General features: G+C 34.7%; 2 protein-coding genes across 2 annotated transcripts; one reads left to right on the top strand and one right to left on the bottom strand.

The window, feature by feature from the left end:
* Positions 1–457: 457 nt before the first annotated feature.
* Positions 458–2,693, bottom strand: LOC145579369 (ras-related protein RABA1f). The gene is made up of 2 exons (XM_081636607.1): positions 2,473–2,693; positions 458–890 (listed from the first exon to the last, which is right to left on the bottom strand). The coding sequence occupies exons 1-2, from the start codon at positions 2,691–2,693 to the stop codon at positions 458–460; spliced, it is 654 nt and encodes a 217-aa protein (XP_081492733.1).
* Positions 2,694–7,282: 4,589 nt separating this feature from the next.
* LOC145579368 (tryptophan decarboxylase TDC1-like) lies at positions 7,283–12,106 on the top strand. Its single transcript, XM_081636606.1, has 3 exons — positions 7,283–7,754; positions 10,216–10,581; positions 11,324–12,106. The coding sequence occupies exons 1-3, from the start codon at positions 7,283–7,285 to the stop codon at positions 12,016–12,018; spliced, it is 1,533 nt and encodes a 510-aa protein (XP_081492732.1). The 3' UTR covers positions 12,019–12,106.
* The last annotated feature ends 8,653 nt before the right edge of the window (positions 12,107–20,759 follow it).

Raw genomic sequence — 20,759 nt, 5'->3', positions numbered from 1 at the left:
TAGGTTTAGATTTTGACTCTTATCTGACTTTTGTGCTGTTGTTTTGACCAAGACATTGTCATTTTTGTACTTTGAGGTTTTGGTTTTTATTCTTATCCGACTGCTGTGCTGTCCTTTAATCTTAGTAGACATCGCTTACAATTGCATGGTACATTTTGAATCAACTTATCAACAAGGTAAGCATCAGACTAATCAGATTCATAGACAGCAAAATTGAAATTCAAGAGGAATGAAACATAAACAAACTATCAAAGTAGCTGAAGTACAAGTCCATGCCTAATCAGAAATAGCTGTAGCAACTATACAAAGTAACTAATCAAATTAAATCCTCATTAATGATATGAACAGGGTGTATCAGCAGAATATAACTATTTATCCTCTTTAATTTTCCTGTTTATCTGAATCTGCACTTTTCTGTTCTTTTTTTTTTTTTTTTTTTTTTCCCTTTCTCTGTTGACTAATTGGAACAACATCCGGATTGCTTGACCGCTGATACATCATCTTTGGAGCCAATGTTTATGTTCTGTCCCTTGGGCAATGCTGCTGGGTCATCTCCAATGTCGAGTGCCTTCCTGCTCACAACATGATAGATCTGGGATAGAACTTCAGTAAAGGCATTCTCAACGTTCAATGCTTCCAGGGCAGATGTTTCCATGAAGAAAGTGTTTTCCCGTTCAGCAAAACCTTTGGCATCTTCTACAGAGACAGCACGCAAGTGACGTAAATCAGCCTTGTTCCCAACAAGCATGATCACGATGTTGGAATCTGTGTGATCGCGGAGTTCCTTAAGCCATCTCTGCACATTTTCAAACGTGACATGGCGGGTAACATCATAAACAACCAATGCACCAACAGCTCCTCGATAGTATGCACTCGTTATTGCACGGTACCTTCATTAAGCCAAAAGATCTAAAGTCAGACCATAATCGACTAAGGACAAAACAATCAAAAATCCACAAGGGAAGCAACTGTAGAAGCATCAGAACCAAAGAAGAGAAAATGCCATGAAGATGGTGCACGTTGCAACTCTTGCTTATTTATACACTAGCACAACTTGGCCATCCTGCCTGTGAGACGAGGAGACGAGGAGGCTGAATGTCTTGTCCTTAATTCAGTTTTTTTTTTTTTTTTTCTACCTCTTTTCTTTCTAAGAAAACAGTTTTGGCCTTAATTCAAGTCAAGGTAAAAGTTTTATCTTTCTTGCAATCTTGCATATAAAATGTTGAGCTATACACAGCATAAAATCAGCTTCAAAAGCCTAATTGTGTCCAATTTATAAAATCATTCTAAAACACACTGACATGCTATCCCATATAATTTCTCAAATGTTTTTGCTTCACTTGTACATTAAATCACAAGTACATTACATATTTCAAGCATTCAACAACAACAGCAACAATGCACCAAAAACATTACACATTGTATACAAAACTTGATTCCAAATTTCTTGGCCTCGGAATATTTTACAAATAGCTAAACCCCATAGTAATGCGATTTCTAAAGATCTATCATGACAATATACATGCAAATTAACCGTCAATTCAATATGCATAGCAGTTGAACGAACAGCAAAAGCCTAAAATTTACATGTAGCAAATCTCCATATATACTTTCAAATTTTCCCCATACACAACACATGCATACAGCATACACAATGTGCATGCATCCTTCTGTTAAAAAAAAAAAAAAATAAATAAATAAAAATGCATGCATCCTACATTAGCGGTTTTTCTCGTAAGGAGGGTCTCTTAGAGCAACTTTAATGATTATAGCTATGGACTTGCTTGCAATTTTCAAAATTTTCTAGCTACTACCTTGACCATTGGAGTTACAAATTACAATTAGCTTGGCCAAGCAAATTAGCTTGTTTAAGCTAATTTGCTTGAGAAAAATGTTTCCAATTTTTTTGGAGATTAACATATTAAAATAATTAATTTATAGCTAATTGAGAAAATCAAGCTTATTTAATTAACAAGCTATTAGCTAACCATTAGAGTACAAAATAGCTACAAAGAGAATTAGCTAAAAATCATATGTGGCATGGCAAGCTAATTTAACAATTAGCTTACCATTGAAGATGCTCTTAATATCTTCCTTTTTCTTTATTTTTTTTCGTATTTAATAGTAAACAATGTGCATGCACCCACTTAAATGTCTGGTGCAATTTCTTTGGGTGCTTGCACATTGTATTCCCCTCATAATTTTTTAATTATTTTGATATTATGGTATCCCCTCCATCCCTTAATTAGATTTCTACTTTTAACATTTATTCCTCACATAATAGAAAGAAGTAGGAATCTTAAGGGACAGTATAATTCATTTCGAAACATCGCCACCATGCACAAAACTTAATAAACAAAACTCATGTTAAATGTACACCAAAGAATGAATTATATCAATATAAAACGGATGAAAAAACATGCATTTGTTAAAACAAAAATGTAATAACTAATAAGCAATTGTTTACGTTACCTTTCTTGGCCAGCAGTGTCCCAAATTTGAGCCTTAACAATCTTATCATCAACCCGAATGCTACGAGTAGCGAATTCGACACCAATGGTGGACTTGGATTCAAGGCTGAATTCGTTTCGAGTAAATCGAGAAAGAAGGTTGGATTTTCCAACACCAGAATCTCCTATTAATACAACCTTAAACAGATAATCATAATCATCATCAGCCCTATATGCTGCCATTCTTTTTTTCAACAATATTCTTGCAATATTATTTCTCTCTTTTTTTCAATAATATTCTTGCAATATTATTTCTCTCTTTTTTTTAAATAATATTCTTGCAAAATTCTCTCTCTTTTCATATCTTTTTCTCTACCTTTAACTTCCTGCTTTCGAGGGGGTTGCTATGCTTGCAAAAATGCAAAGTGTAAACGGAAATTATTGAGCGAGAGATTTGCGTGCTTCCATAGGCTGTTTTTATTTTGTTTGTGGGGTCAAAAGGGTGAACAACAAAAATCAAAGATGGATCTTAGATTTATTTTTTTAAAAAAAAATGGAAAAAGATATATACAGCAGTGCTGCATATAGAAAAAAGCTAAAAATGAAAAGAATTGACAATAAATAAATATTTATAACACCGATTTACTACAAATTCTTAAATGGTTGGTTCACACTAATTTATTGTGGACCACTAACATTAGAGAAACTATGGTTGTTTTATTAATAAAAAAAAAGTCACTATAATAAAATGAAAGTCACTATGTTGAAAATAAAAGTCATTTTGGTAATATATAGGGTATAAGAGGTTAATTTTTTTAATGAAATATTTTATAAGGTCAATATAAATAATAAAAGTCACTATATTAAAATTAGGGTCATAACGTCATACTTCAAGTTCACAATAGTATTACACGTTATACAACTTTTATTAAAGGTTGCTATGTTAAAAATAAGGGTCACTATGTTCAATATAATGCCAGTTGCGTGTGTATAAATCTCGAGTCCACAATAATATTATTGTGGATCAGGTCCACGCAAGTATTTCTGCCGATTTACTCGTGAATTGTCGATAAATTTATAACTAAATACTAAAAATTAAAGTATATTAAATGCTTATATGGACTGCATATAGCATTACCCAAAAAAAAAAAATACTTCCTCTGTTTTTTTTAGTTGACACATTTTTATTATCACGTTTGCCAACGTATGTTTTTAACGTTTAATAACTTCAATTATCAACATTGTAAAATTATAAAAAGTGGATATTAATAAAATATGCATATAGACGATTCAAACAAAATCCCACATGATTATATTTTATTATATCTATAAATCACAAAAGTGAGTCAAAGTATAACATGTGAATAATGTAAAAGTCAAACGGTGTTAACTAAAAAAAAAAAACGGAGGAAATATATATATACAAAATATGTGTCCAATAATTATGTTTAGTACTTAAGGGTATAATGGAAAAACTAGTTGGGGTCGAAGCCATAATTTTTCCGAGCCAAACTGATCCGAATTTAAATTGAATTAGTAAGATTTTTTCGAATAAATTTGACTATTTCCAATATAATTTTTAATTTTTCATGCTTTGTCATTAATTTCAATAAAATTACACCATGTAGCCGATGTAGGTGTAGTGTGTTCGTTTTACATATGGTGAAACATATTAGGTATTTTAATTTGAGTTTAATAATTTAGTCTTGGTGAAGTATTGTGAATTTTCGTTCTTATACTATTTTGGGCGTTTTAAAAAGATTTACCCACATTGGATATATTTCACTTTTAACTTAGTTTTTATTTCCTATTTTATACATATTAAATTCTGATTGGTTAAATTAATTGATTGTGAATTGATGAGATGACTCTAAGTAAAGAAATTACTCCCTTAATTTATGCAATTATGACTAATGCTTTTCTAAAAAAAAAGTCAAAAAATTTAAATAAGGCAAAACTATTTATGAATTGTTTTTTTTTACTTTAATAAAACCATATTTTATTAACTTATGTTTTTATTACAATTTATACTTTTATAAAATAACGATTATAAAACAACTAAATCTAATTATAATTAATTTGTTATAAAAAAAAATAAAATTATTTGATAGTAATTATTAATTTAATTAAGAATTTACATGACGAGTTTTTGCTGTTATTAGTTTAATTAATTATTTGACAGTATTTACTATTATTTGACAGCAATTTTTGCTGATAGCACCTTCAAAACGATGAGTTTTGAGGTGTTGTAATTAACAATGATGCACAAAACACGACATTTAGAACTGTAGTAAGCCAAAAAAAAAAGAGTAGCAAGTGGGCCAAGTGGTGGTGGGGCCCACTTGCTACTATTCATCAATTTATTTCCTCACGCCATGAGGAAAATTGCATTTCCTCATTGATGAGATGTTCATAAGGAATTTTTCCTCATGAGAAAATTTTCCTCATTGTTCAATTTTCTACTGCGTTTTACAGAAGAATAACATCTTACCAACCCATGATGTTTGAATCACGAAAATTTGTGTGCTTTGTTGGAGAAGTATTGGCGCATATGGCCTATGTACCAATGAAACAACTAGGATGATATTTTTGTGAATAATGGGAACTAGGGGTGAACAAAACAGGGTACGTACTCTGTTAAAATTCTTAGAACCAGAACCTGTTGGAACAAGTTCCTCAAAATGGGAACCGGAACCAGAACTTGTTGAATAGGTTCTTGGAAATTGGGAACCGAAACCTGTAATACTTGTAGGTTTTGGTTCCGATTCAGGGTACCCTGTCTTGTGATACGCTTACTAACTTTTTGTAGATTTTGTAAACAAAAAACTGCTTGGTCATTTATAACGTTTACAACTTGCAAATAAAACAAACTAATAGTAGCTGTCTAACAAATTTAATACATATATTTATAATTGTAATTTATTATTCAAAAAATAAGTTAGAATAATTGGTGTATAATTTGAAATTAAGTTATACTTTTATCAGGTTACAGACTCTACAAGTTCTGGTTCCAAAAAATTGAGAACCTAAACCGAAACCTATTGCAACATGTTCTCCATTTTGCTACCTGAAACCGGAATCGGAACCTCTTGTACAGGTTTCGATTTCTGAACCTGCGGTTCCTAACAGGTTCCGATTTCAATAAAGGGTACCTTGATTTTTTGCTCACCCATAATGGGAACATGAGAAAAAGCAGCGGTTGAAAATTTGATCGCAAAAAGTACCACTACATGCATAATGATATATTAAATGTGCCGTTAAGAGAGAGAGAGAAACAAAAAAAAATAAAAAACCCATATTGCCCTCCTATGTGCATGTGAAACACGTAGACCGTATACGCCTAGATGCACTCACTTTTGTTTGTTACTCCCTCCGTGTTTTTTTAAGTGTTACAGTTTGACCGGCATATAGTTTTAGGTAATTTAATTAACTTAAATAAAATAAGAGATAAGTGGGGTAGTTGAAGTATTAAAAAATTGTAAAAGAAAGATAGAGAGGTTAATAGTTTATTGAAATGTAATGAATGTGAGAGGAAAGATATAATAAAAAAAGTAGTTGTTGGTTTGAGTGGAGACCATGAGAGGAGAGAGATATAATATTTTAATGTAGCTTTTTGCCAAAAAAGGAAGTGTATCACTTATTAAAACAAGGCCGGATTTGATAAGTGTAACACTTATTAAAACGCGGAGGGAGTATTCGTTAATATTTAGTGTATTTTATCTGCTAAATAATTACGAAGGAGTACATAAAAGATTGTGGATGTCTGGATGACTCCTGCTGGCAGCTTCCATCCTACATTCCACAGTCCAACATTCCATATTTTGTTCTTGATCTATGAACCGTGGTAAGCGAGAAAGTGGGAAAAATTGCGTACTCCAATTACAAGGTTTGTTATTTATTTACTTATTTGTTCACTGACAATTTCAACTGCTAAATTATCTTAGTAAAGTACTCCACATAATTCGAAATTTGTTCCTATTAATTCAATTGAATTGTTAATATTGAACATCGACATTCCGTATTATACTGCTTATCGTGTTTTGGTTGAGCATTTTTCAAATTTTAACTTTTGATATCTGATTTTGTACTGGTGGTCTAGTACAGTTGTGGAGCTATATATGTACTACTGATGTACAAGTATAATTTACCAAGATAAAAAAATCACCTATTTAAAGAGTTTTTTTATTTTTTATTTTTTTTATTTTTTTATTTTTTTGATGCAAAGGTGTGATGAGTCCCTTTTATTAAACAACAAACAACAATTACACCACAAAACGGGGGTGGTTACCCTAAGGTTATCCTCCATGAGCAGATTCTTTATTTTGATCGGAGGCGTATCAAATAAATTATCCTCTCTTCAAGCACAACCCCCAAATTAACCAAACAATGGGCTACAACTTTGTTACCGTCCCTAAAGCAGTGAAACAATGGGCTACGACTTTGTTACCCTCCCTAAAGTAGTGAACAAAATGAAAATTACAACCTATTTTAAGAGAATAGTCACACCACTCTTTTTCATTGTGGACTATCGTACAAAGCGGTAGATTTTTCAGCATGCACCAAATTCTCGTCATTTAATTGCTCATTTCATTCTCTCTAACGAGAAACAACATATATTATTGAAACAACCACATAAAAATCAATAAATTTAGCTCAATATTATGAATGATACATTTAATTTTTCAACTACTCTTGTATCAAGTGTCTCAAGACATAGAGCAACCTTGCTTATAAATAGCCCTACCTTAATTAGCTTACACCCTTTGTCCCTTAACCCCCTTCCAATACTAGTAATACACTAATATTACCCTTCTAACCACCCCAAATTTACCATGGGAAGCCTTGACCCAAACCTCACAAACACCTCCTCCCCCTCGAACCCAATCGAGTTCAAACCTTTAGACCATGAAGAATTTCGAAAACAAGCCCATCAAATGGTAGATTATATTGCAGACTACTACAAAAATATTGAAAATTTTCCTGTTTTAAGCCAAGTGCAACCTGGATACTTGCTATCATCCTTGCCTCAAACGGCTCCATCTAGGCCAGAGCCGTTTGAGGCCATCCTAGGGGATGTTAGCAAGTACATTTTCCCGGGTATGACACATTGGCTTAACCCCAACTTTTTTGCATTCTTTCCTGCAACCGTTAGCTCGGCTGCTTTCGTAGGTGACATGCTTTGTAACGCTTTTAATAGCGTTGGGTTTAACTGGCTCGCTTCTCCGGCCTCTACGGAGTTAGAGATGGTTGTTATGGATTGGCTTGCTTCCATGCTTGAGCTCCCTACCTCCTTCATGTTCTCTGGTATCGATACTTTCCTAATTTCAAACACAACATTTTAAATTGCATTACATTTTCATACATTATGTATCATGCATGAAACACGTATCTATGCATTCTAAAAATGTTAATTAATGCTCAAATATAGTGCATGAAATAATATAAATAAAAAGTATTCCGTATATGTTATTTGGGTTAATGTGATATAGGAAGGAGAAAAAAAACACATTTTGTTTGCTAGGCTACTAACATAAAATGTCACGATCAAATAATTGTTTTTATGTTGTTTTAAGATGGTTACTTAATATAAGACTTCTTCTTTTACGTATTACTCTCTCGTCCTTTAATATCGGATGATCATCACTGTTTCTCTTTTCATTTTTTTTTTCTCTCTCTCTCACCTAGTTGAAATACTCAGTTCAATGTGAGAGGGATGGAAAATTATAAGTCATTATGAGAGTAACATACTAACATGTAACATGCATAATATCTAATTTATCTATACTAAAAGGTGTTCATAAGAATCCTGTATGTCACGTAGATCTCTCATTATGACACATTACACACTTAATTGCTCAATACGCCACATCACCCACTCAATTCTTCGATACACCATGACCATGTCACCCATACAATCAACAATACTTCAAATCATGTTGTTTTAACTAAATCAAAAATAGATATGGATAAGGAGGTTCGATCACTCAACCTCAAGGTAGATCACTGTTTAACCATTTAAGCTTTTTTTTTTTGAAAAATTTAACCATCTAATCTAATTGTCAAATTGATAATATAATACAAAAGTATTGAAAACACATACAAACTATTGACCGGGTATTCTTGGATATTATTTATTTATTCTGACGGGAAGGGGATTATGCTTTCTTATCATTTAAAATTGAGTTACAACATGTCCCTAAGTTATTGTGTATGGAGTACAAGCTTTTTTTTTTTTTTTTTTTTTTTTTTTTTTTTTTTTGTGGACTGAGTGTACAAACATTATTGTTTGTTCATGTTTTCATTTATTATGCAAGAAAACTGTTGCGTGTCACTAATAATACTTAAAAGAACAATAATTATAGAAGGTGCTTCGATTTTGACATTTATTACACCGTTCTATTTCAGTGCCCATGAGCAATACGGCGTGCGCAGTGTTCTTGTGTTTGTATAGTGTACATCAAGGTTATTAAAATCGGGATTCTTCTTTGAATCAGAAGGGCCTCTAAGAATCGAATCGTAGAATCGTAAGATTCTACGGACATGCATAATCAAACGTCATATCCAAATTTAATTGAAAATTTTTAAATTTAGAGTTTAAAGCCTAATTATTAATAGAAAATAATTGTTTATCTACTAAACAACCAATAATTGACAATATATACTTATAAATAACGTTGTAGGCATGTTTTAAACTTATAATGTTTCGCTAGTTAAGAGAAATATGTAGAATCGGGTAGAATCGTAAATCGAATCGTATGACATACATAAATCGTAAAATCGTAGGATTCTAAGATTTAAATCAGGATTTTAATAACAATGGTGTACATTATAAACGCGGATATGCATGTGGCCGCTTTTATTGTTAAAATTTTATAGTGGTCGTTTGAAATATGATTATTATAATGGTTTAGTTCCTAATTGACGTAATTTTCATCAAGTTATTAATTATATACTTTATTTTTGCTATAAAATATTATATAAAAAAAAATTTAAATTTATCAAATGATTAGTTATATCCGTGTTTGAGTGAAACTAAGCGCATAACAGTTGTTTAATTGAGATGCATATATAAGGGTTAATTGGTTTTTTTTTTTTTTTTTTTTTTTTTTTTTTTTTTTTTTTTTTTTTTTTTTTTTTTGAGGGGAATAAGGGCTAATTGGTTAATTCACATGACATTGGATAATTTTTGTAATTTTATATGGTTATAGACTTATAGTGGTACTTTTAATGAACCATTATATATAAATATATTTTATACTATTACAGTATTAAAGCATTTAATAGTACTATTTACATTTTTAATGATACTTTATATCAATGTTCATATTTACAACTCATTCATAACTCTTTTGTCTTATTTGATCATGCTATTTACAAAATAAGTAAATAGTAGCTATGCGCCAAGAGTTAATCCCATATTTCTATTTGTTTCTTTGTAACTAACAAGGCATAACCACATGAAGAGTTAATCCTATGTTTCTATTTGTTTCTTTATAACAAGGCATAACCACATGTATATATTGTCAAGTATTTTTCTTTACAACTGTCAAAATGTGATCAACCTTGTTAAAGTCGAAATTATTCATCTATGTAGATACCAAAATATGTCTTACTCCCTCTCTGTCCCTTAGTTAGATTTCTACTTCTCTCTATTATGTGAGAAATAAATACTCGAATTAGAATCTAATTAAGGGACGGAGGAAGTAAATTTTACAAATGTATTATATGCCATACTAATATTATATCCAAATTGGTTTAATATAAGGGACGGGAGGAGGTGTGCTACATGGAACAACAAGCGAGGCCATACTTTGCACACTCGTAGCAGCAAGAAACCGAGCAATGGCGATGACTAACGTCGATAATCCTTTATCGAAACTAGTAGTCTATGCCTCCGATCAAACACATTCTACCTTTGCTAAGGCGTGCAAGATGATCGGCATACCACCTAATAATATCAGGTTAATTCCTACAACGGTCGATTCGAAATTTGCATTGCCACCCTGTCACTTTCGTAAGTGCATTAAAGCTGATGTGGCAGCTGGCTTGGTCCCACTTTATTTATGTGTTACTGTGGGGACCACTTCAACAGCCGCCATTGATCCATTGGAAGAACTCCTCGATATTGCAGGTTAGTCCAACTTGTTTGTGTTATACTCCATATATATATAGTACGAAGTATGATATAATACCAACTTTTGTTACTCAAAACGATTGACGACAATAACATTTAATTTCCTATTTATTTAAGTAGATGTTGATTAGATTAGTTGATAAACTCCACTTGCAGGTTAGTTTAACAATATATTTTGTCTGAGTTTGTTTATCTTTTAATATCTTTTTCTCTAGTACTTTTTTGAATAAAAAGAATTACAAAAATATACTTCGCAGTACATATTTGGAAAACATATACCTTCAAATACACTATTACAAATAGAATTTAATGACATCACATTTAACGATGATTTTTTTCCCCTTCACGATCATACATGTACAAATAAATTTAAAGTTTAGTTAAATATGAGCATCATCTTAGACTTAATAGGAAAATCTCATACCAATAAATCAAGTTAGTTAAATATAGCCTTACAGAGTATTTAATTATTAGAGTTCACTATTATTGTTCAAGCTTATTTTATTTAACTTGCACCTAAATAAGTCAAAGTGACATAGTTTACTACAAGCATCAAATTACTTGCGATAGAGAAAGTTGGTTAAAGAATAGAGATGATGGGAATGTTGTATGCATGTGTTATTTATAAAATGTCATTATTAATTAATTCTTGATCACTATCTCATCTAATTAACGAGTTTGTTGTTGGAAGTAGAAACAACTAACGTAGTTAACCATCAAAGTTTTGACCTTTAATTAGGTGATTATGACATTTGGGTCCATGTTGATGCTGCTTATGCTGGAAGTGCTTGTATATGCCCGGAGTTTAGGCACCACTTAAACGGGGTTGACCGAGTTGACTCCCTAAGTATTGCACCTCACAAATGGTTGCTAACTTACTTGGATTGTTGTTGCTTGTGGATGAAAAACCCGAGTTTGGTGGTTAAAGCTCTCGGTACTAACCCGGAGTACTTGAAGAATGAACCTAGTGAATCCAATTCGGTAGTGGACTATAAGGATTGGCAAATTGGTACGGGTCGACGGTTCAAGTCGCTCCGTTTATGGTTCGTGCTTCGGACCTATGGGATTACGAACCTTCAAAATCATATTCGGTCTGACATTGGCATGGCTCGATATTTCGAGAGTTTAGTAAGATCTGATCCTCGGTTTGAGATTGTAGCGCCTCCAAATTTTGCGCTAGTTTGTTTCCGGTTTAACCCGATAAGTGAATTCAAATCAACAAAAATTGAGTGTCTGAATAGGGAGTTACTTGACCGGATCAACTCAACAGGTCAAGTTTACATGACTCATACCATTGCTAGTGGGGTCTACATGTTGAGGTTTGCAGTGGGGACCACACTCACAGAGAAACGTCATGTGGTTGCAGCTTGGAAGGTAATTGAGAAAGAAGCTCAACTGATATATACAACATTGAAATTAAACACAAGAAATTGAATTTAAGGTTCAACCAGATTCAAATCTCGTTTGCATTAATATTGCAGTCTGTTTATTTGTAATCAAGGCTTGGTTCATCTAAGAATAAAGTTGGAATATATACATGCATTTCATTCCAACTAGCGTGTGGCCCACACGTTGTACCGGATTGTTAAGCTACTGTTATTACACCTTGTGATTACATGTACTTAATATTTAGAGTTTTTTTTTCCCTTCCTTTTTAATCCGTCATTGTGATTTGCAAGTATATAAATTTATTTTCATATACAGAAAATGGTTAATAATTGGCTTATATGGTTAAATAATCATCCTTCTTATAAGAGGTTGGGTGTTTGAAGTACGTTATCCTTATGTTTTTATATGGAGTAATGTTGGTTGTTAAGTAATGATATACTTTCTCTGTTTCTTTTTAGTTGACACGTTTCTTTAGTCACGTTTGCTAATGCATAACTTCAATCGTTAATGTCTTTAATTATCGAAAAGCAAAAATTATAAAAAGTTGGTATCTCGAAAATATATCTCGCGACGAATCTAACAACACCCCACATGATTATATATTTCAATACGTATAAATCACAAAACGACGATCAAAGAGAGGTGTATGAATAGTGCTAAAGTCAAAACGTGTCAACTAAAAAAACGGAGGTAGTAGCATAATAAGAGGTTAAGTAGATGACAATAATGTATAGATTTATACAACAATATTGTATTTAATTATCTTTATTAATCAACTAGTTTGGTGCCCCGTGTGATGCCCGAGTTATTTAATGGATTTATAAGATAAAGTTTTTATCTATATACCAAGTTATAAAATATATCATTGATATAAAATTATTTAGGAATTGATGTTATTTTGTGATGATTTAAATTATGCAATAGGCATATAATGACTAATAATAATATTGGTGAAAATGCTTGATTTAAAAAATTATTAAAAAACGTAGCAAAATAAGTTTGAAATACTATTAGAACTATAAAAAAATTAACCAAAAATAACCAGGTAGGCCACAATTAGTATTACATACTCTTGGATCATGTACTCCATACCAATTATGTTTGAGTTATTTTGCCTAAACTTTATGTTATTTTGTTTAAATCTTGTGTTATTTTGCTAAAATAGTATGTTATTTACTTCAATAACATGTATAAAAAAAAATGCAACAATGAAATAACATGTACTTATTTAAAAATAACATATATATAAATTGAAATAATAAGAAGTTCATATCAAAATAATATGAATTTTATAGAATTGGAGTACAATGAAATAATCTATGTTGAATATAAAAAAAAATATACAAGTATAAAATAACATGTACTTATTTCAAAATAACCATATATATAAATTAAAATAATAAAAAGTTAACATCAAAATAACATAAGTTTTATAAACCTGGAGTACCATATGGGAGTAACATAGAAATTGCGTAACGTTATCATGGTAAATAAGATTAAAAAGTTATTTAAATTGTTTAGCATTAAAGAGTTATTGAGTTAAAAAAAATATTATTAAAGTTTAGGATAAAAGAGTTATTATTAAAGAAATAGAGTTATGGAGTTATTTAAATTGTATAGGATAAAAAAGTTAAATAAAACTCTAAATCAACCATTTATCCTATAAATTTATCCAAATTTTATTGAAAATAAAACTCTAAACTATTTTTTTTATCCTAAAAAATCTATCTTAGTTTTTTATCCTAATAAAAAAAATACAACTTTTTTATTTATAAAATATATATCTAAATAAATTCTTTTTGTAACTAATATTTAATTGTTGTCCACGTGGCTCGACACTTGGCGAAAAACTGAAATGTCAAGTGTCGATATCTCGTGACCTGGCTAAAAGTTTAGCTTTATATATTAGTTATATGATGATGTTAAGGTTATTTTCGTTTCATCGTTTTATATTTGTTGATTTAATGCGTTTTATTTTTCACTTTAATTTCATTTATTTCAAGTTTCATTAGTTTAGCTAAGGTAAATACTAGAGGGTTCGAGTAAGATTTTTTTTTTATTTTTTATTTTTAGAGAGCTACAAGGCAGATGATGGGAATCAATCCTTCATTTCCGGGTTCAAGTAAGATAATGAATGTGTAATAGATTAATAATAGATGAAGTTTCATAAGATTAGATAAGAATATATAAGGGTAAATAAGTTCCAATAAGATAAAATAAGATATAATAAAAGTTATTCGTACTATATTCATATTAAATAGAAAAAAAAATACCATAGGAGGTGAATCTCCTTAACTTGCTTTATTGTCTCCTATTTTGGGTGTTTTTCTCCCTTGGGAGAGTTACGGCTCAAAAAATACCATAGCCAGCCTGTACCTGCAAAACAACGGAGACTCCGGGTGGTTGGACATTTGCCCCTCACAGATGTGACGTGGCACGCCACGTGGCATCTGTGACACGTGTCACTCAACCACCATTTTTTTTATTTTTACTGTGAATTTTTAAATTTTCACATTTCGAGGAAATTACGAAAATACCCCTGCATTTACCCATCTATAAATACAGGGTTTACCCCCCTCTTTTAGGACGTTTCCAAAAATTTCTTAGAGAGAGAAAGTCAAAGAATTCTAGAGAGAGAAGCTCTGACCACCATTTGTGTTAAAACACAAACTTCTTTTACCCCACCTGCCCCAGCCGGTTTAGCAACCGCTTGTGCTATATACAAGCAAGATTACCTTTAACCCGCCTGCTGCAGCCGGTCAACACTTGACCCCTTCCAAAGTCAGATTTTAAAGGTACCGTCTCTACCCCCTTCAGCTCATTCTTACTTTTTCCGTTTGCATACTTTCATTTAATTAATGGACTCATCACCAACACACACGGCACAACCTAGGTCAGTAGTCAGCCGGTTTCCTGGTACGGCTGAGTCTAGGACTGGGGGTGCCGGCTCTGGGTGCATGGAGCGATTTTGTACATCCCCCCAACCGACCGTCTCTGTGTCTGTGCAGGACACAATAGCTAGAACCAAACAAACAGCCACCAGATGGCGAAAAGAGACAAAACATTGGAAGTGTCGTCTGATGAAGTGACCCCGGTTGAGGGGGAAGAGATGCACGTCGATTCGGGGGAGTACTCCCCGTCTGGGATCCCTAGGACCCCCAGTGATACAATCTTGGATGAAACTGAGAGTAGAGACGGTGAGAGGGCCATCTCTAATGCTGAACTTGAAGAAGTTGATCCCGAAGATGGAGACGGGGAGGGATCCGCGTCTACCTCGGGGTCAGACGGTGAAGAGGTCTCCTAGGAGAGAGATGGAGGGAGCACCGCCTCAGATTCTAGCTCTGAGGACAGTAGCGATGCTCCTCTATCCCCGCTTGAGGATAGTGAAGTTGAGGAGAGGTAAAAATGGAACAAGAAGGTAGATCCCTTCGAAATCCACGTCTCTGCCAAAGAGAGAGAAAGTATGGAGAAGGGGTTTTAGAATTTTAAACTCAAACGGCCTCTTGGGGAGGGATACAGGATCCGGGTGCCGCCTAAGTTGGGCATCGTTTCTTGGAAGGACAACCAAGAGAACGCCAACGCCTATTTCGGCTGCTATGAGGCGGCGTTTCTGGCTAGCCTCCGATTTCCCCTCCATGATGCTGTGAAAGCCATATTGCGGGGTTATGACCTAGGCGTTTGGAAATTGACCCCAAACTCCTGGGTTAACATTCTAGGATACGTTGCCGCCTGCGAGATGCAAGGTCTACATCCTGGCTGGGAGGCGTTCGCACACATGTACTATCTTAGCCGCAGCCCAGGTGGCTGGAGGGCGTGGTACACTTTGACCACTTACCCCAAATATCAGATGACCTTGGACAAAGTGTCCAAGTATGACAACTGGAAACACCGGTTCTATCTGCTGTCTGCCCTCACTCGGCGTGAAAACTGGGAATTTCGCCGGTATAATAAGAAGCCTGACCTTTTGGGTAAGATGTGTGCCTTCCCCCGGATTCCAGAGGATGACTACGACAAAATAATAGAATCAAAGTTCTTTGAACTTGAAACAGATACTCTCTCAACCAGGGAAGTAATAAAGGTTCCAAAGAATTGGGTGCCTATGAGTGCATGGTTGAGAGACGAGGCGTTCTTGTCCGCCTGTGGTTTGCGCACAATGTTTTCAAAGCGTAGGTTTATTACTCATTTGGCTATATGCCGTCTGTATTATTGCACTGTCAATCTTGCTAGTCTTTTGAACTGATTGTTCCTTTACTTTTTGCAAAGGACGCTTGGGCAATGCTCCCAGACGACAAGACCCCCAGGCGGTCGGCCCGCTAAGATCCACAAAGACAAGGCGAAAAAGCAAAGGGCGGAAATAGACGCCAAGGGTCAGGTATTCACCACCTGACCCGTTAACTTCGAATATTATTTTAATCTTTTACTAGAGACGGTTTATTACCGGCTGTATATTCATTGTACAATTGTGACTTGTAGGTTGCTCCTCGATCCTTCCAAAAGCTCATCTAGCGGAAGCTGGATAAGACGGTCGACAGCTCCTCCAAGTCTCAGAAGGTGTCGTCGATCTAGACGGCTCCTGAACTTCCGGGTGGGAATACCCGTCTCACTATCGGGGGGAAAAACATCAGGTTGCAAGGCTTCGACCTAGGAATAGACCTAGGCAAGAAGCTTGGCGCAACGGCTGCTTCTAAGGGGGGCGAAAAACCCAAGGCAACTCGTAGTTCTTCCGCGGATGTAGGTGATGACAGCCAGTAGATTGACCAAGGTATAACATGTCCTCTTGGATCATCGTTTGAACTCCCTTGGCCTATGCGGGTGAAGTCTCACTCGCAGTAGACTTCGAAGGGTTCATCAGGGAGCCGTCTACATCTAGGTGCCGCCTATGCAGCTTACTCACCCAATCTTGGTTACGATGCAAATTCCCCTCGGTGGCCGGATGTGCAGCAGTACGCCAAGTCAATGCTTGGGGCCATCCCCAGGAAGGAGAAGGACGCCATCTGATATGTCTATTTTTTATAGTATTTTACCCCCGTCCCTTGGTTATAATCGGTAGTGTTTTTGGCTCTTTTAGAGCCACTTTTATTACTAATTTGTGTTTTCTAGTGTTTTCGTAGTTTTGGTTGAGTTTTGTAGGGATTTGTACTTTTGGAGCATTTTCCCGGGATTTTATGGAGCGACTACGAGCATTGGAGGAGCACGACCAATTTTCGTAGCCTAGGGCCGGTTAGAGTCATCAAACCGGTGATTAAGGGCTCGACATATGAGATACTGAGGCATTTGGACCGAGTATTCAAGACCCGAAGAGGAAATCCGAATTGGGCTGAAGAATCGGAGGCCAATCAAAGTCCAAGATAGCCCAAGTGGCCTTGCCCGGCCAAGTATGGTCCCGCCCAAAGGCGCGCTCGGCCGGGCGGGGCGGAAGAAGAACGAAGCATTGCTTCGCCCGAGTTCGCGCCTGGTTGGGCGCGAGAGAAGTCTCATGATAGCAAAAAGGCGGGCCCGATCGGGCGGTGTGGCGCCGACCGGGCGCGTGTCCTTGATGGAGATTTAGAGCGTTGTTTAGTTTGTTTTAGTTTAGGATTAACTTGCTTAATATAAATACGATTTCGTTAAGCAAGTTTAGGATCTTTTTTTTAACCTATTCTCTTAGACTTTGTCTCTCTACTTACTTTATTTTCTTTCTCTACAACTCTATACTTTGTTCTTGATTCAATTCATTATTTACGTTAATTTCGGTAACGATTTCTTCTTTATTAATTCCAGTAATTTTATTTCTTTTATTCATCATGTCTCCTTTAATTGCTTTGTTTAGTTTAGATTTAATTATGCTCGAGTAGTTTTCTTTCTAGGGTTTATGGGGATCCATAAATAATATGAAGGGGTAATTTATTGTTGTTGATTATCAATGCTTGATTAATTTCCTATTGATTGATTTAATGCTATGCAACTAGATTTGCGTAGATCTTTTATGTATGAGTTTAGCTATATTAATTTGAGATTCGAGAGATGAGAATTGATATTTAGGCTTAGTTTCAATAGGCAGGTTAATTTATAAATGGTTAGGTCGATATTTGAGAGATGAGGTTTAATACCGGTGGATTAATTCTGTGACTGTAATACGTAGCGAAAGCCCTTTATGATCTGATTAATTGATGTATTGGTGATTGATAATTATGTTTTACCCTGAAATGTTATTTATTGGTGAACCTATGCCCTAGGTCTTTTATTCATTGATTTTCTCTATTCTTATTCTTCCCTACTTTTACTCTCCGTAGTTTAGATTCCTTTCACCATAATAATGATTTGTTACTTAATAATTTGGATTGCTTTAATTAATTAGGAATAGAAAGACCAGTTTCCCTGTGGATTCAACCCTACTTCCCTATCTGCATTAGTTAGAGGATTTAGGAATTACTTTTGATTGGGTGATACGACTAAAACCTGTCAAAATTTGGCGCTGTTGCCGGGGTAACAGTTTTATTTTTATTTCTGATTGTTCTTTTTTGTAGTCTAGATTATTCCCTCTTGTCTCAGAGAATGTTAGTTCTTTGAGGCAATTCTCATATTTGCCTTTTAGTTCTTGTTTATGCCCAGGTGTTCCAGATCAGGTTATATCCCATTCGATCCTGAGATCGAGCGCTTTTTCCATAGACAAAAGAATCTTTTGAAGGAAAATCCTGGCGGGTTCTGGGGATAACGATAATCACAGAGACCCTCCAACTGATTCTAGTGATTCAGAAGTTCCTTCAGATTTAGAATCAGAGATGACAGCACCTAAGAAGCTCAGCGATTATTCGCAGCCGTCACTGACTGATTTTCCACATCTCACTCCCACTCTGGCTCTTGATGGAGTACAATTCGAGATTAAACCCCAATTTATCACGATGATAGAAAGGAAGCAATTTAGTGGAGCTAAGGGTGAAGACCCAAATCTTCATATTGCAGACTATTGTCAATATTGTAATACCATCAGGCAAGCTGGGGTCACACAAGACCAAATCAGGGAGATTCTTTTTCCTTTTCTTTATGTAGAAAAGCTAAATTATGGTATAATGGATTGAATAGAACTGCACTTGGTATAACTAACTAGGAAACTCTTGTTTTGAATTTCTATAATAAATATTATCCTGCAGAGACGACAGCTTTGCTAAGGAGCGCAATTCAGAACTTTGCCCAAGAGCCAGATGAATCTTTATATGAGGCTTGGAAAAGATTCAAGGATCTGCAGAGAGAGTGTCCCCACCATAATTTAGCACAGTGGCAGTTGATCCAAGCCTTTTATAATGGGATTGGAAATTCATCTAGAACAATATTAGATTCTGCAGCTAGTGGGAGGTTTATGAACCTTAATGTTGATGATGTAGGTCAAGTTATCGAAGATATGGCAATCCAAAATTCCCAATATGGTAATCCTAGAGGCTTTGCTAATAAAGGGAAACATAGTGTTGACTCTGTATCCTTTTTGTAAGCTCAATTAACCTCTATTTGTCAGAAATTAGATAATCTTAACACTGCAAATATAGCTAATGTTTCTACAATTAATAATAATTCTAATGAGGCTTGAAAATTGTGGAATTGTAGGTCATTGGGAATAAGATTGCAGGAGTTCCGTGGAGCAAGTTAATGCCTTTCAAGCTTATAGGCAGAATAACCCATACTCCAACACCTACAATCCTGGGTTCCGGAACCATCCATATCTCTCCTACCGGAGCACCAATGTTCAAAACCCACCACCTCCACAACAATCACAGGCACCACAACAACCACAGCAGAAATATTACCATCCTAATGCTGGCAAGAAAAACCAACCACAACAACCCTCCTCATCTTCTGAACCTGCTTTGGCAGAAATTAGAGCGATGCTAGCTAGTATGCAAAAGCACATGGAGAGTAGAGACGCATAAATTGATTCGATCATAGCCCACAATAAAATTGTAGACAATCAAATTGCGCAGATTTCCTCTACTCTACAAGCTCGTCAATAGGGAGCCCTACCATCGCAGCCAACCAGGCCTACAGATCAAGCCTTTGGAATTACTCTGAGGAGTGGTTCACACTATGATGGGCCACCTATGCCCAGAGATGATGAACTTGTTTTAATGAATAATGCTAATCTTAATTCTGTTAAACCAAACAATGTTGCTAATAGCCCTACAGGGCTCAAGAGTAGTACTAATATTTCTGATAATACATTGCAGGGTACAACTCCAGGGAAGGTAGCAGCTTCAGACAAGAGCAGTAATGCTCCAAAGCCATTTATCAAACTTCCATTCCCAATCGACATTTAAAAACAAATTTGGATAAGCAGTTTGGTAAGTTTCTGGAGATGGTTAAAGATCTGCAGGTAACAGTTCCTTTTATAGAATTAATTACACAAATTCCTGCATATGCTAAATTCATGAAGGAAATATTGACTAGAAAAAGGTCTATTAGTGAGGTAGAGACAGTCTCTTTTACTGCAGAATGTAGTGCCGTACTACAAAATAAATCTCCACCTAAACTGAAAGATCCGGGTTGTTTTTCTATCCCTTGTCATATTGGCAATTTGATGATTGATAATGCATTATGTGATTTGGGAGCTAGAGTTAGTGTCATGCCATTGTCTGTGTGTTCCAATCTAAATATAGGTAAATTAAAAGCTACTAATACTACTCTACAAATGGCCGACCGTTCTTTTAAATACCCCTTAGGTGTTTTAGAGGATGTTCATGTTAGAGTAGGTAAATTTTATATACCTATTGATTTTGTTGTTCTTGATATGGCTGAGGATTTTCAAACTCCAATTATAT

This window comes from Chenopodium album, chromosome 14 (assembly GCF_948465745.1).
Source record: "Chenopodium album chromosome 14, dcCheAlbu1.1, whole genome shotgun sequence".
Classification (NCBI taxonomy): Eukaryota; Viridiplantae; Streptophyta; class Magnoliopsida; order Caryophyllales; family Amaranthaceae; genus Chenopodium; species Chenopodium album.
Note: the sequence above shows the minus strand (reverse complement) of the source record. Positions and strands in the feature narration are given on the sequence as shown.

What these genes read in the sequence shown, in the direction of transcription:
- LOC145579369 (XM_081636607.1), bottom strand. Translation starts at nt 2,693, where the DNA reads ATGGCAGCATATAGGGCTGATGATGATTATGATTATCTGTTTAAGGTT. An exon ending in GACACTGCTGGCCAAGAAAG is followed by an intron (nt 891 to 2,472) that starts GTAACGTAAACA and finishes GGCTTAATGAAG; the next exon opens with GTACCGTGCAATAACGAGTG.
- LOC145579368 (XM_081636606.1), top strand. Translation starts at nt 7,283, where the DNA reads ATGGGAAGCCTTGACCCAAACCTCACAAACACCTCCTCCCCCTCGAAC. An exon ending in TACCTCCTTCATGTTCTCTG is followed by an intron (nt 7,755 to 10,215) that starts GTATCGATACTT and finishes GTTTAATATAAG; the next exon opens with GGACGGGAGGAGGTGTGCTA. An exon ending in AGAACTCCTCGATATTGCAG is followed by an intron (nt 10,582 to 11,323) that starts GTTAGTCCAACT and finishes ACCTTTAATTAG; the next exon opens with GTGATTATGACATTTGGGTC.